The 13,996-nt window shown below is 28.8% G+C and overlaps 2 protein-coding genes and 1 long non-coding RNA gene across 4 annotated transcripts in view; 2 read left to right on the top strand and 1 right to left on the bottom strand.

Annotated features, from left to right (window-relative positions):
• Positions 1 to 4,568, bottom strand: part of LOC128394198 (neuroligin-4, X-linked-like) — a 45,898-nt gene extending 41,330 nt beyond the window's left edge. The window contains exons 1-2 of the mRNA XM_053354490.1: positions 4,267 to 4,568; positions 3,566 to 3,823 (exon numbers count right to left, since the gene is read on the bottom strand). Of these exons, the coding sequence (XP_053210465.1) occupies positions 3,566 to 3,823; positions 4,267 to 4,528 (520 nt within the window). The 5' untranslated portion in view covers positions 4,529 to 4,568. The remainder of the gene's footprint in view (positions 1 to 3,565; positions 3,824 to 4,266) is intronic.
• Positions 2,631 to 4,495, top strand: LOC128394205 (uncharacterized). The gene is made up of 4 exons (XR_008326332.1): positions 2,631 to 3,103; positions 3,178 to 3,407; positions 3,572 to 3,798; positions 4,206 to 4,495. It is a non-coding gene; the product is annotated as an uncharacterized LOC128394205 (long non-coding RNA).
• Positions 4,552 to 13,986, top strand: LOC128394202 (23 kDa integral membrane protein-like). Of its 2 annotated transcripts, none has more exons than XM_053354495.1 (5): positions 4,552 to 5,719; positions 6,587 to 6,799; positions 10,392 to 10,577; positions 10,650 to 10,724; positions 11,152 to 13,986. In XM_053354495.1, the coding sequence occupies exons 2-5, from the start codon at positions 6,734 to 6,736 to the stop codon at positions 11,536 to 11,538; spliced, it is 714 nt and encodes a 237-aa protein (XP_053210470.1). In that variant the 5' UTR covers positions 4,552 to 5,719; positions 6,587 to 6,733; the 3' UTR covers positions 11,539 to 13,986. The 2 variants fall into 2 exon arrangements, with proteins under 2 accessions (XP_053210470.1, XP_053210469.1); XM_053354494.1 differs by lacking the exon at positions 4,552 to 5,719 and adding an exon at positions 6,325 to 6,482.
• The last annotated feature ends 10 nt before the right edge of the window (positions 13,987 to 13,996 follow it).

The raw sequence follows: 13,996 nt of genomic DNA, 5'->3' as shown, positions 1-13,996 counted from the left end.
TAATTATATTTTCTCATTAACAACAAAAGAGTCACATAGAGAGTTAAGTGTGTTAAAAGTAATGATTTTGATTGTAATTTACAAATTACAACCTGGGGATCAATTTGAATATACGAAAAGATATAAGACGAAAAAAGTTATCTTTAAAATGAATTGTTTGTTTAAGGAAAAAAAAGTTCTGGAAACAATTGCTCTTGTTTCTGTGCATATAAGGCTCATGATACTGGAAGATAATGAAATCAAGTTAATGATGATATAAATATCATTCTAATCTAGTTTGATTTAAATTATTAAGGGGGAAAATAGACAAATCATTTGATATAAAAAAAACTCACACAGCAATTAACTAACTATCAACATTTGATTCAGGTCTTTGGTTAAAATGGTAAATGAAAGTTGGTGATGTTTTCATCAAATCGTAATCTTAGTTAATTAACGTGATAACATTTTTGTGATATCTTTTAATTATCTTTAATCATGTTATTCATCATTAATTATTTAAATTGATAATTAATTACTATGGCAAATAACATATTAAATCAATGATAAGATTTGATCAAAGTTAAAGGGTCACATTGAACTGTTATTATTTATGCTTTGTTGATGAGGGGATTAACCTGAGTGAAAGGTGGATTAGATTGCTTTTTGTAATCTGACAATTACAAAGCAAAAATGTTGATAGTTATCAATGAAAAATTGATTTGATTAGAAATTTTATCAACTCGATTAACCTAATTTATTTGCTAAAGGTAAAGATAAGTCAAAGGTATTTATGAGTTTTAATGACAAACAATGATAAAAGTAATCAGTTTCAGTTCATCAAGATACTTTCGACAAGGGTCAATATAAGGTCAACTTTTGAAGAAAAAAAAATACTCGATTCTGGATAGAAGATGAACTTCCAAAGAGATAGAATCTATGGATTGGGAAGAAGAAAATTTCAGAATAATATTGAAGGAAGTACCTTAACTTCCTGTCAATTCATCTTATCAGATTGATCACATGTATCATGAAATCTATGTTTTTTTTTTCATCTATTTCAAGAACTGTAATGAGATTTTCACAATAATCATGATTACTGTTATCATAATATTATTGTCTTACAATATCTAAAATATTGTCTGTATACTTTTGCATCAAATGGATGAATAATACAGATATAATAATAATATGATTACCTTATGGGTATCAAAACATTAAAGGTCTTGTAATACATTATTTTTACCTGTTTTTCTTGCTGTATTGAGGTTTAATCAAGTGATGTCAAAATTGAAATAGAAAATGATAAAAATAGTGGGATAACTACAATAGATCATGATTGAAATATATCTATGATTGAAGAGTATGGAAAAAAATATATATAATAAATATCTTTCTAAAAAAGAAATCACTATTTCTTACATGGGAGAACTTATTTTTCCTTCATCATAATTTTCTTTGTTCATTCTCTACCTCAAGATAATTTGAATTCTGATTCTTTTCGTTAGACTTAACACTGGTGAATATTCATAAACAATATCAGTTATCTTTTTCGGTATCAGATATATTTATTATGAGTGAGTGAGAGATGGAGGGAGAGAAATAATAATATAACTTGTGTATTTCTCGTTTCAGTAACCATGCCAAATGTATTCTAATTTTTGTTCCTTCTTTTAAATTGTGACGATGAAAACACATAGAGGAGACACAGAGATGTAACATTCTTAAATATATGTACTGTATATTTCTCATGGATAAAAGAAAAACATATTATTACTCACATGATTTTGTTGTGTTGTGACAAGGTGAATTAAAGCAAGTAAAAGGGTTGCAGGGAAGAGAAATGAGATAAAGATGAACATCAAAATCAACGGAGAAAAAAAAATAAAGAGATAAAACCATAAGACATCATGGAAATAAGGTGATGACGAAGATGCAAAAAGAAACACCAAGTATTCACTTCACTTTGAGAATTGAAAGAATTGACACAGAAAAAAGAATAAAGATGAATCAATACGAATAAAAATGAAGATTAACAAGAATTGATAAACAAACTGACACAATAATAATACGATATTTGAGAAGTTAAGATTGACACAGAAAAGGAATGAATTTCAAAATGTAATATTCACCATTAGAAAAAAGATTTTGATGAAAAAAAAATCACATCAAATCGGACAGAAAACACAAGAGATGGACAAGATAATACTTGAGTCCAAGATTAACTGGACAATCAGCTACAATTCACACAAGTAAATTAACCACTTGGACATTCACAGTCAAATGGAAATTTGAAAACAATCCAATTAATTAATCACCAGAAACACATAAGAGATTCACTAGTAAATAATAACAAGACACAAACCGAAAAAGTGAAAGAAAATCAATTCCATTCAGTTAATTAGTCTTGATTAACTTTTTTCTAATTACAATAGTTAACATGGAACATTCATTTACCCGACAATTAGAAGGAAAAAAAATCAAATTGTGAATCAAATTAATTAGAAGGAGAAAAAGATTCAACTAGTTGATTGTTGAAGAGTTAAAGAGATTAACAGAATTAAAACAAAAAAAGAATAAAAAAAAATTCGATTAAAAAAGTTGGAATAAAAATCGATAGATGGCAGTGTCCAATCGAACGTTTTGTCGACCATTTTTTTTAATTTTCTTCTTCAAATTGTTTCTTTCTTTACTAATTAGTTAATTAACTTAATCTAATTTCTAATTTAAATGTTAATCGATCTGTTTTGTAGAATCTGTGGTCAGTTCAGTGGAAAATATGTTTACTCGGATCTCCTTTTTGTAAGAAAAATTTTGGAAAGAGACATTAATTCAAAATGGTTACCTCAAAGTGTCAACCCTTTTTTTTTTGTTTCTCTCTCCAACTAATCAACTTAATTTCCATGTAAATCAAATTTTCTTAATCAACATAAATCTTCTATGGAGAGATTAAATTAATCTAGTTGTGTTAAACACCATAAATGATGGATTCCAGTTGAATGTGATACTTACCTTAAATCTTACCTTTCATCTTACCATCAATTACACCTTCACATTTTATAGACAATTATTAAGCTCTCATGATCTAGTTAGTAAATCTAATAATCTTGTGAATTTATTCCTGGTAAATCAATTTTAACACCTTTTCCTCTTCTCATGATCTTAAACACTAAATGATTTCAATCTCTCCTTTTACAGGCAACAAATACCAATAAGGAAAAATGGAAGACTCTTAATGAATTTACCCTTTTTGACTATGGAAAAAAAAGTTCTCCTATAACATTGAAGTCTTTCAAATTGGTAATTAAATGGGAACATTGAATATTGATCATATCTTACAAAATGGTTTATAAATTACATGTGAAGATTGAACGTCAATCAATTAACCATTTGAACACATGGTTCATGGGGAATGTTACTTAACAAAGGTAATCCTTTCTCTCTCTCTCTCTCTCTCTTACCTTTGACACATTTCAATGTATTGAAATTAACACAATTAACTGATTACTTTAAGTGCATTGTTGAGGTTACTAATTGTAGTTGATTAGAGTTGTTGAAAAATTAATTGTCTTCGTTTCTCTCTTACCTTTAGGTGCCGGAGTGTAAATGTTGAGGTATAAACAGTCTTCACTTTGATTTTGAAGTAATGGGATCAACCTTTTCAATTGGAAAAGTCGATCTCTGGTCATCCGACGTAGTGTTTCCGGTTCATTGGTAATATTTGGTAAATTTTGTGGACAAACGTGACCATGTTTATCAGAATTTCTGATTCCACTCCAATGAGCTGGAGTAACCGGAGGCATGAATCTTAATTTACCAGTAGGTGGACTAGCATATGGAATACCTGTGATAATTAAACGATTGAATGAGAAACAATTAACTTGAAAATATTTTCACCATGAAAATGTGAAACATAAAACATTTCAAATCTCTTAATAATTTAGATCGTATCACTAATTTGATTGTGTTTATTTATGGTTATGTTTTTGTTTTTGTTACTCAAAATCTCATAACATGTAATTTTAATTCAATTGAGATTGAATAAGAATTTTATATTCAATCTTGTTTCTTAATTGAATTAATATTTTAGTGATGAATTTTCTTGATTCTTATTTAATTTTGTTTTTTTTATCTTTCCTAAATAAGATAATCAAATGAAATGTAATTTACATTTTAAATTGTTTGGTTGTAACTAAAATTTTACCATCTTTTTTTTTACTCTTTAGATCTTTTAACACACAAATTTGATTATTCTGGTTAACTGATTGGATTTAGTTAATTACTCACCTAGAAACATTTCAACCGGCTGTAAATTGTGTGGTAAATTAATGTGAACACCTCGTAATGATCCATATTTAGTTGTAACTATCCGAGTTGATGGTCTCTTATTTTGAGTAAAATCAGCCAACACACTGACACAATTTAACCATAGAACAATTAAATTAGTGGTTAATGAGATGATTAGAATAAACTTCACTTGTTGGATATTCACCGATAATTGTTGGATTGATATCGATGATAATTGTGACTTGAACTTTATTTTATCCATTTTGTTTATTATTGGTAATTAGAGTTGAACAAAAAAAACGAATAGTAAATCAACTATTTATGATTGATTATTTCCTATTCACAATCAATTAGTTGATGAAGTAATAATAATGTTTACTGATTATGGTGATCATGGCACAAAAGTTACTCTATTGGCGATATTTGAACAATATTTTGTAACTTTACCCAAAAGACACTAAGGATTCTGATTAATCATTTTAAAGTTGTTGGTTATCATTTGGATTAACAGTTGACTAGGTTGACTTTGATTTAGTTAACCTTTAAGACTATTGAAATTGTGACTTGTTGGAATACAATGGAAAGGATTTTCTAGTGATTAACAACAACTTCATCTTTAATCAAACTTTTCGTTCTAATTCAATGTTCACATGGAGAAAGATGATCTGAGACTGATCCTGTTCCAAGCTCGAGCTTTTTCATTCTGATTCTCTCTCCTATTCTCTTTATCTCATGGATCAGGGCAATCTCATACTAATTTTCCTCAATTCCACCGGACTCATCGTTTTTCATGATTTTCCACGATTTTTGACAATTCAATTAATCCAAACGAAAGGAAATTACAATTACAAAATCGTCAATACTCAATTCTGAGTAAAAATCTTCAATCCCAATATGATCTACGAACATCGATCTTGGTTGAATTACCAATTAAAACCGAGAACTCATCCTATTGGTTATCGTAATTCCAGTTGACCATCTCAGGATAATTTTATTACCCACAATCAAATGTAATTAAGATGATGATTGAAAAAAAATCAACTCGAAAACAAAATGTTACATCTCGATCTGTGCTTCCATCTGGTTGTAACGAAACAAACTAAATTGGTGAATTTTCAACTTCAACTTTTTGTTTACAATCAAAAAATTTATTATTGTTAAATCTTCAACAATCAAGGTTTATTAACAATCATCTTAACTGTTTCTATCTTAAACTATTGTCCTAAATTGTTTAAGTGTGTGTGTTCAGAATCAGTTCTCAAGGTAAACCTTTTCAAAAGTGAACAATTTCCAGTTTCTCTCAATAATTAATTCAAAGTGCTTAACCAGACAAACAATTTACATTTACATTTACAATTAATGTGACGTTCATCATCAAATTACGTCTTCATTTGCTGTTCAATTGGAATCCAATTTGTTTACAACGATGAGAAAAATATCAACCGATTAAATTGTAAGTTGACTGTTTCTTTTCCTAACAATCTATTTAGATAATTAATGATTTACTAAGACAAAATTGTTCAGAGAGAAAATCATTAAACTAACAATTGAACATCAATCAAATTGTTAAACAAAAAAGTCAATGAATTAGTTATCAATATTTAACAAGTTAATCAATTGTTTCAATCAATGAACAATTTTGTTGATCAAATGTAAACCAATTGATTTTGTTTCTGTTAAACTATGAAAATCTTGGATCTCAAATGTTGACCCTTTGGTTGTGATATATTGACCTGAGAGAGGAAAATAAATTGATTCTAATTATAATTACATCTAATTTAAAATCAATCGAGTTGCAAGAAAAAATTCATTATAAATCTTATTGAATTTCAATTGTTGCGAGAATTAAATAAATCAAGGAAACGAAAAGAAAATAATGATCGAAAGGTGAGAGACATTCAGGCTTTAGATCTCAGGTAATTTCTCTCTCGAAGATGAAAATGTATTCACTTACTGAGAAATGGAAGAGAGAGAGAGAGAAAGAGAGAGGAAGAGAAGATAAAAAGGGAGAAAGATGATAAGTGAGAGAGAAACATTGGTCTCTATGGGAATATTGATAATCTCATTCATTTCAACTTGACTTTTCTTCAGTTAAGAATAGACTTCAAGTGACTCAATTCCCTTGTTTTTTATATTCTTTTATTGTAAATTGTATTATTCATCAGGATTCCATTTAATTAATCATCAATTTCATCAATTATTCATTTTCTCTTTCAGTATGATTTAATTTTCTTCACTTTGATTTTTTTAAACTCTGTCATTTTCTTATTGTTATTGTTTCTAATTATTTCTTTTCTTTTCTTTTCTTTCACCTTTACAGTTGATAACTGGTTTCAATTTCTCTCTCATTGTTTTGTATTCTCATCTTCAAGTGACAATCATCACCATCATTTAATTGTGAATTAAAATCAACACGACATCTTTATCCTCTCATCAGTTTGTGTAACTCATCAAATCCTCAATCAAAATGGTTAAGGGTTGTAGTAACTCGTGTATACAGGTTGTCCTGTTCACATTCAATTTCATTTTTGTGGTAAGTATTCAACTGTTGATTGTGTTAATTGTAATCAAAATTAATCTAATTGTTGAACAATTGATTGACAGTTTTAGGTTGACTTTTTAACATTCAATCAATTGTAACTCAATTAACTTGTTTCAATCCTTTTTCCTTCAATATTACCTTAGTCATCCTCTTACTAATAGCAACAATTACATTACAAAATGATTAACTTATGATGATTACTCACTTAATTGTATCAACAAGTATAACCAGTTAATTGTGATCTTTTACAAAGTCATGATGATATTTACAAGATAAACTGATTCTCTTGTGTGATTGTATTTTTCTAATACTTTGGTGATAAAATAGAGCAAAATTGAATAATCTTCAATTGCTTCGACAAATTTAGCTAATTTGTGATGATCAAAGTGAATCAAGGTGATCACAATTAACTGATTTCTCTTTCCTACTTTCATTTCTTGTGTTTTAATGCTAAACAATTAAGTCATTTGATACTTTCAATACTTTGGTTAGAGTGATTTTTTGTTCTATTCTCTTGTTTTTTTTTGTTCTTTTCTCTCAAAGAGCCATTTTGTTATTTCTTTTGTTAATATCAATCTAATTACTACACAAAGAGAGGGAGTGGGTGGGGAAGAGGAAAAGTTGATAAATATGAGAGAGATTTTCCATAATCATAACAAAGCAAAAAAAACACTTTGAAAGGTGAAAACATGGTTGGTATTATTTTCTATGGAAAATAAAAACATTACGATGAGAGAATTTGTTGTCCAGGTAACTTGAAACTTGAGAATAGAAAAAGAAAAACAATTTCCAATGAAAAATGGAAGAAAAAATGTACAATTAATTTGTTCTTTTCTTTTGACACTCATGTCCGAACAAAAATTCATTTTTGTTCTTCTCTCACCTTTTCCTCTCTTCTTCCTTTTCCTGCTTCTTCCTTCAGTTTTCCCTCCATTTTTCTTCTCCATCATGATGATAATTTCCCTTCTTTCCCCAATCTTCATCTTCCTGCAATAATCATCAACAGAAAACTTGTTGCAATAGAACAAAAATTTCGTCTACAATTAACAATTAACTACATTGTACTTTGTTAATGTTATTAGATTGTTGGTAATAATCAACATGGTGTCAGGTAAACACTAGAAAAACAATCAACAGACAATTAGCTAAACACTCACAAGGTCTCTCACATTTCCAGAAATTGAGGTTAACCACATTAACTTAATTATCTTTGATTATTATTGTTGAAACAATTTAATTTTTCCCCTCTCTTATTGGTTTTAACTCTTTGTCTCTCTATGTAATTTTTAGGGTTTTCCTCTTGATCAACTAATTACCAATTAATTTCCATGTTGATTGTTGAGGGTAAATCTTAATCATTGCAGTTCCGATTGTTGTCCTTGAATGATTAAAAGATTATGGAGGAAAAAGTGACAAAAAAAAAGCATCTCAAGCTTGATTAACTTCACAGATCTACGGGTCTTGATGAGCACATGGAAAATGTAATCATGAAAACAGAGATTCAAACAATTATCTCTTATCCCAATTAACCTCATCATCAGATTTGTTACTCAACAAGATCAACATGTTAGATTAATTGCCATTTGTTAATGATGATTGTTGATTTAATAGTTGAACAGATTTTCTCCCTCTTTGGCTAATTAATCACTCGGTTAATTATGATTTAAGAATCATCAACTTCTCTTATTGTATAACTCTAATTGTTTTTGCTCCTTAAACCCGAATTTGGGTTAACCGTTAAAATTGTCGATTCTTTTTGCATATGTGATCCAATTTGCCGATAGATTAACATCTAGTTGATCGTCGATTTAATCTCTATCCTGATTAACCTAATCTCTACTCTTTTCCTTTGTCTTTTAACTTTTACCGAGTTAATTGTTGATTGCGTGATAGTTGATTTCTTTATTAACTCTCCCAAAAATATCGGTATTGATCTAAATACCAATTTCTCTGTCGACTCCATGTATTAATTGTGACATTAATTAGTGATTATAATCATTAATCTACTTTGATTGGTCCAATTTTTTTCTTCTATTTTACCTTTGATCTAGTTTCTGATGACTTTTTTACTTTATTAGCTTTTATATCACCTGTTGACAGAATCCATGATTATATCCCATCAATATATGGATGTTGATTGTTGTTGATTTAGCAGTAATCAAGATCGTTGATAATTACGCAGTGATTATCAGAAACGAAGATGATATAAAGATCTGTAATTAATCACTTGAGGAAAACACTGACAGTTGATTAACTTAATCACAACCATAAAAAATAAAAACAACATTGACTTTCTCTGGTAGATTAATAAATAAATTGTGTTCAGTTGATAATTAATTTGTCTCACTAGTTAATTCTCAGGGTTAAACAATTAAATTAATTGTTCAAATGAAGCGGAATAAAAATTTTGTTTATTACAGTTAATTTCTTAACAATCAACCAATTGATCAGCTCAATTAACATCATAACACATTGAAAGTTGATTATTAATTAACTCTCTCAACGAATTGATGATTATCTTGTCGATTAATCCTTGACCTGATAAACGAAATTGTAAAATTCAATCGTTGGCAATTTGATTCGATTAATGATCAACATGATCACGAAATGGAATAGAATTTGTAAAAAAAAAGTCCAACATGTCATTTTCTTTCAATTGTAATCAACATTTTCTTTTTGTCGATACGATTAAAATATAATTAAGTTTCTTAGTTAATCACTCATCTTCTTTTGAGAATCAACAAAACCTTCAATTTCAGGTAACATGAACCTCAAATATTGATATTCTCATTAGAATATCGAAAGAAACTTTTTCTCTTTATGGATTATTACATTAATCTACTTTTCTTACCTTTCATGTCAATCGTTTTTTCCTTCAAGAGAAAAACTTTTAACCCAATTTTACCTGAAGATTTAAATCCAAGTTCAATGATTATTACTATTCTCCCATGTAAACATTATCCATGATTAAGAATCGAGTTGAAATTTTTTTCTAAAATTGGAAATTCGGTTCAAATCTCTTCTTCTGTTCAATGGTCAGTTTGAATCAATTCGAAGGGTCAATCGGTAGAGAAGATTCAATTTCTTCATAAATTGATCTACATTTGTTTGATTGTTCTTGATTCTGATTGTCCATTTAATGTAAATTTGTTTATTTCTGATTGAAATTGAATATAAATTTTGTTAAATTCAGTTACTTGTAACACAATCAAGCAGAATTTTCAATTATCAGTTAGAAATCAAAATTTTCAAAAGTTTTTGTTGTGATACAATTAAAATTAACCTTGATTGTTGTTTGTAGTAAATTTGATTTTCAAATATTCCTTAATGGAAACTAATAAAATTACGTAATAAATATTTTTTGAATGTTCTACAATAACAATTGATTGATTTTACAATCAATTTAGTTACAATATGAATGAGAAAAACAATTAATCATTAAATATGAATACAATGAGTTTACAATGACTGATTAAATTAATATCTCAAATGAACATATTGGACACAATCAATCATTTATTACAAATTGTTTTACAGATGAAATTAATGTTTGCTCCTTTTGTTTATCCATTTTCATCATTAGTGCCTTGGTGCAGCAATTTCCGGTCTTGGAGTTTATTTCCTGGTTAAATCAATGGACTTTAAACAGATCATCGATACACCGGACAGTGGGGCGATAATAGTTATCTTAACGGGAGTCGCAGTTTTTGTCATCAGCTTTTTCGGTTGTTTCGGAGCAATTAAGGAAAGCTCTTGTATGCTTCGAATGGTGAGTGTTAATTGTTAACGATGGGGTAACTCGATTAACTGGACTAATTAACTTTCTCTCCATTTTCTTCAGTATTGTTTTACGGTTGGCATTTTAGCGATTCTCTTGATTATTCCGGTTATCATATTCATCATTTACAATGTCAAGGTAAGACTAATATACTATTAAACTCGGTGTTAAATCTAATTGACAATTGAGTTGATTACATAAACGACTGGAAATTACATTAACGGTTGAGATATAATCAAGTGAGAAAGAGAAATTATTAAAATAGATTAACCTTCAATGGTTAAGCAATTAATTCGACACCATAAATGATCGATTAATTTACAACCATGATTGTTTTTTTCTAATTTACTCTTTTCATTGATTACTAACAATTAATGTCATTACTTTACTGGTAACATTAGTATCGTTAGAAATGGAGTAGAGCTTCAATTATATTAATTATAAGAATTGAGGCTTTACTATTTCTCTACTTCAATATAAATAGAACTAACTTTTTTTCTGTTCTTCCCTAATTCATTATTAACTGTTTTTTGATAATAATTTTCTTTGCTTTCTCATATTTTAGATCGATGATGTTTTAGAGAAACAACTTAAAACAGCATTCAATGAATATCGAATCAATAGTCCCCAGAAAAATTCCGTCTCCGCAGCAATTGATTCACTTCAATGGTCATTCAAATGCTGTGGTTATAATGGTCCAACTTGGTGGGCAGCTAATCTACCAGAGTTTTCAGATCAAACTGTTCCAGCTTCATGTTGTGTTGAGCCTACAGCGTCAAGTTTTCAGGCCAAATGTCGACTGGATCAAGTCCAAAATACCCAAGGATGTGACACTGAGCTTAGGAAGATGCTCAAACTTTTCCTGAATGTTATGATTGCTGTTTTGTTGATAATTGGATTAACATTACTGGTTGCTGCTTGTTTTGCGTGTGTACTTGCCAATGCTGTTTAAATAGAGATGAAAAAGAAAAAGAGACAATTAGTAATTGAATTTATAGCCGATAAGACAAAGAACAATCACAATTTTAAGTTGTAATTAATGGACGACAAGCTCACCTTTTATTAGAACATTTTAAATAATCGTTAACACGTCGTTTCTTTTTTTTCACAATTCTAAGGAGAAATTTTGTCTCATCAATTATAATAGAAAAATATAAAGGAAACAGATTTAACAATTAATTTCCATCAACTGAATTAACAACAACAGAGTTTGGAACATTTTTTATTGTCTCATCGTTATCATGTTCATCTCATCATTCATCGCATTTAACTATTGTTGATTTAAAAGACCAGGATAACAAAATGGAAGAGGATCAGTCATAAAGATTTAGAAGCATTTGATTAATACACACATAACATATTCACTTTAATATTTATAATATGATCAACTAATTGTACCAAATAATTTGAAACAATATAAAAGATCTCATTAGTCCAAGAATGATCATAAAAGTCAATTAATGAGAATCTGTGGTCACTTTTCATTTAAAATTTTAATTGTTACTAAATTTTCAAACCTCTTTCTTTTTGTAAACTAAATCTTGTCACTTTAACTTGTTGAATTACATTTGATTCAATTGTCATTCAAACTTTACACGTCTCTCTCTCTCTCTCTCTCTCTCTCTCTTGGTCTCGAAACTATGAATAATAATTCCTAATTGAATAACCATTTCATTGTCAGATGAGAAATTGAAATGCTTAAATAAAAAATGAAGATTAATTAAACTCAAAACTTACCTCATTGATTAGCTTTAATCTAAACTTAAACACACAATATTAGATAGAAATTCAAAACAATTCTCAAAGGAATACTTCAAAGAAGATAAAATTAGCACATGATGTCAAATGTCCGAAAAAATGAAAGATAATCAGAGAAAATTGATTCAATTGAAGATAAATCACTGAAGAATAAATAAATTGGCTTAATTAATCATCACAATCCATGAAAACTATTAACCTAAAGATGATCCATAGCAACAATGTAACACTAATTAGAAAACAAAGAACAATTGTTGATAAATAAATCGAAATCCTTTGGTTTCTTTTCCAATAAACCAATTAACTAATTGAACGATTTGCTAAATAAATTGACGAAAAAACAATAATTAACTAATAACAATTAACTTAATTAACGAAAGAAAATTAAATTAATTCTTCTCCATTTACATAACTCGATCTCTCTTCATCTCCCTTGGGCATTTTCAGCCAATGGGGTGAAAGAGGAAAATGTGATTGGTTGAAAAAAGAGTTTAAAAAATAGAGAAGAAAAAAATTCTTTTTATTAAATCAATGATTGTGAAATTCACAATGTGAATGTGAAACACCGTGAATGTGACTTTTTTTTCCTGCTAATTTGTTAATTGTTATTGTTTCTTTTTGTTTATTTTTGTTTATTTTTTTATCAATCAAACATCATCATCAATCAATAAGAATGAAAGAAGCTGAAAGTGCTGAGATTAAAAAAATTAAACATCGAGAAGTTGAAAGGGTTCGTCATCATAAACTTCAGAAATTAATCAATAATTTGGCGAATATCGTTCCTGATGATAATCCTTCGCAAAATACTCAGTGTGCTGTTCTGAGAAAATCTTTGGAATATATTGAATTTCTCGCAGCAGAATATGAAAGAATCGCGGAGAATATTGAAGTTGAATCATATTCTAGCTCTCAAGGAACTGTTTCATCTTCTCAGGGACCTTTGGTTATCGATGAAAGTTACCAACAAGCTTCAGGTGATTCCGAATGTGGAGATTCGGAGAAATTTCCTCCTCTTCCATCATCTTTACTCTCCTCGGATCAAGAGTATTTCGAATATACTCCACCTTTTCCAATACCATATAAAAATCATTCACCATTACCTTCACCACCACATCTCTTTTCGTATCAAACACCAAGCTTTCAATTTATGGAGCCACAACCACCACCACCACTACCACAACTATCACAACTATCACAACAATTACCACCACAAACAGATCAAAAAATCTTTGGACATCAACCTCATTGCCCGTCTTGCAATTGTTTCAGTCGACAAAACTTTACTCGTGATCATCTTCTCACCGAAACTCTTCAAGATCCATATTCAATCAACAACGAGCCCATCATGTCACTTTGGTCTTACTGATTTTCTTATATTCTTTTCTATTCAACTTTTACTTAATTCTTAATTTTCAACTCTTATTTTTGTATTTTTCACTTAATTTACGTTTTTCTCTCTACATTTAACAGGTGGAGCCTCCAAAGCTTCACTAACAGAACGTGTCTAAATAATAACATTACTGTTATAAGATTTGTTTTTTTGATGTTTTTGTTTTCAAATTTAACATTTAATTCCTCTTCATGATTTTACCTGTATTATTATTCATTTTTGTTCATTAATTAACAATATTATTCAAATTGATTACACTTCT

This window comes from Panonychus citri, unplaced genomic scaffold (genome assembly GCF_014898815.1).
Source record: "Panonychus citri isolate SS breed McGregor unplaced genomic scaffold, ASM1489881v1 Contig00139, whole genome shotgun sequence".
Classification (NCBI taxonomy): domain Eukaryota; kingdom Metazoa; phylum Arthropoda; class Arachnida; order Trombidiformes; family Tetranychidae; genus Panonychus; species Panonychus citri.
The sequence above is the reverse complement of the archived record's forward strand: the minus strand, read 5'-3'. Positions and strand labels throughout refer to the sequence as shown.

Coding starts and splice junctions, on each gene's coding strand:
- LOC128394202 (XM_053354495.1), top strand. CDS start 6,734: ATGGTTAAGGGTTGTAGTAACTCGTGTATACAGGTTGTCCTGTTCACA. Junction 6,800..10,391: donor CATTCAATTTCATTTTTGTG/GTAAGTATTCAA, acceptor TTTCATCATTAG/TGCCTTGGTGCAGCAATTTC. Junction 10,578..10,649: donor GCTCTTGTATGCTTCGAATG/GTGAGTGTTAAT, acceptor CATTTTCTTCAG/TATTGTTTTACGGTTGGCAT.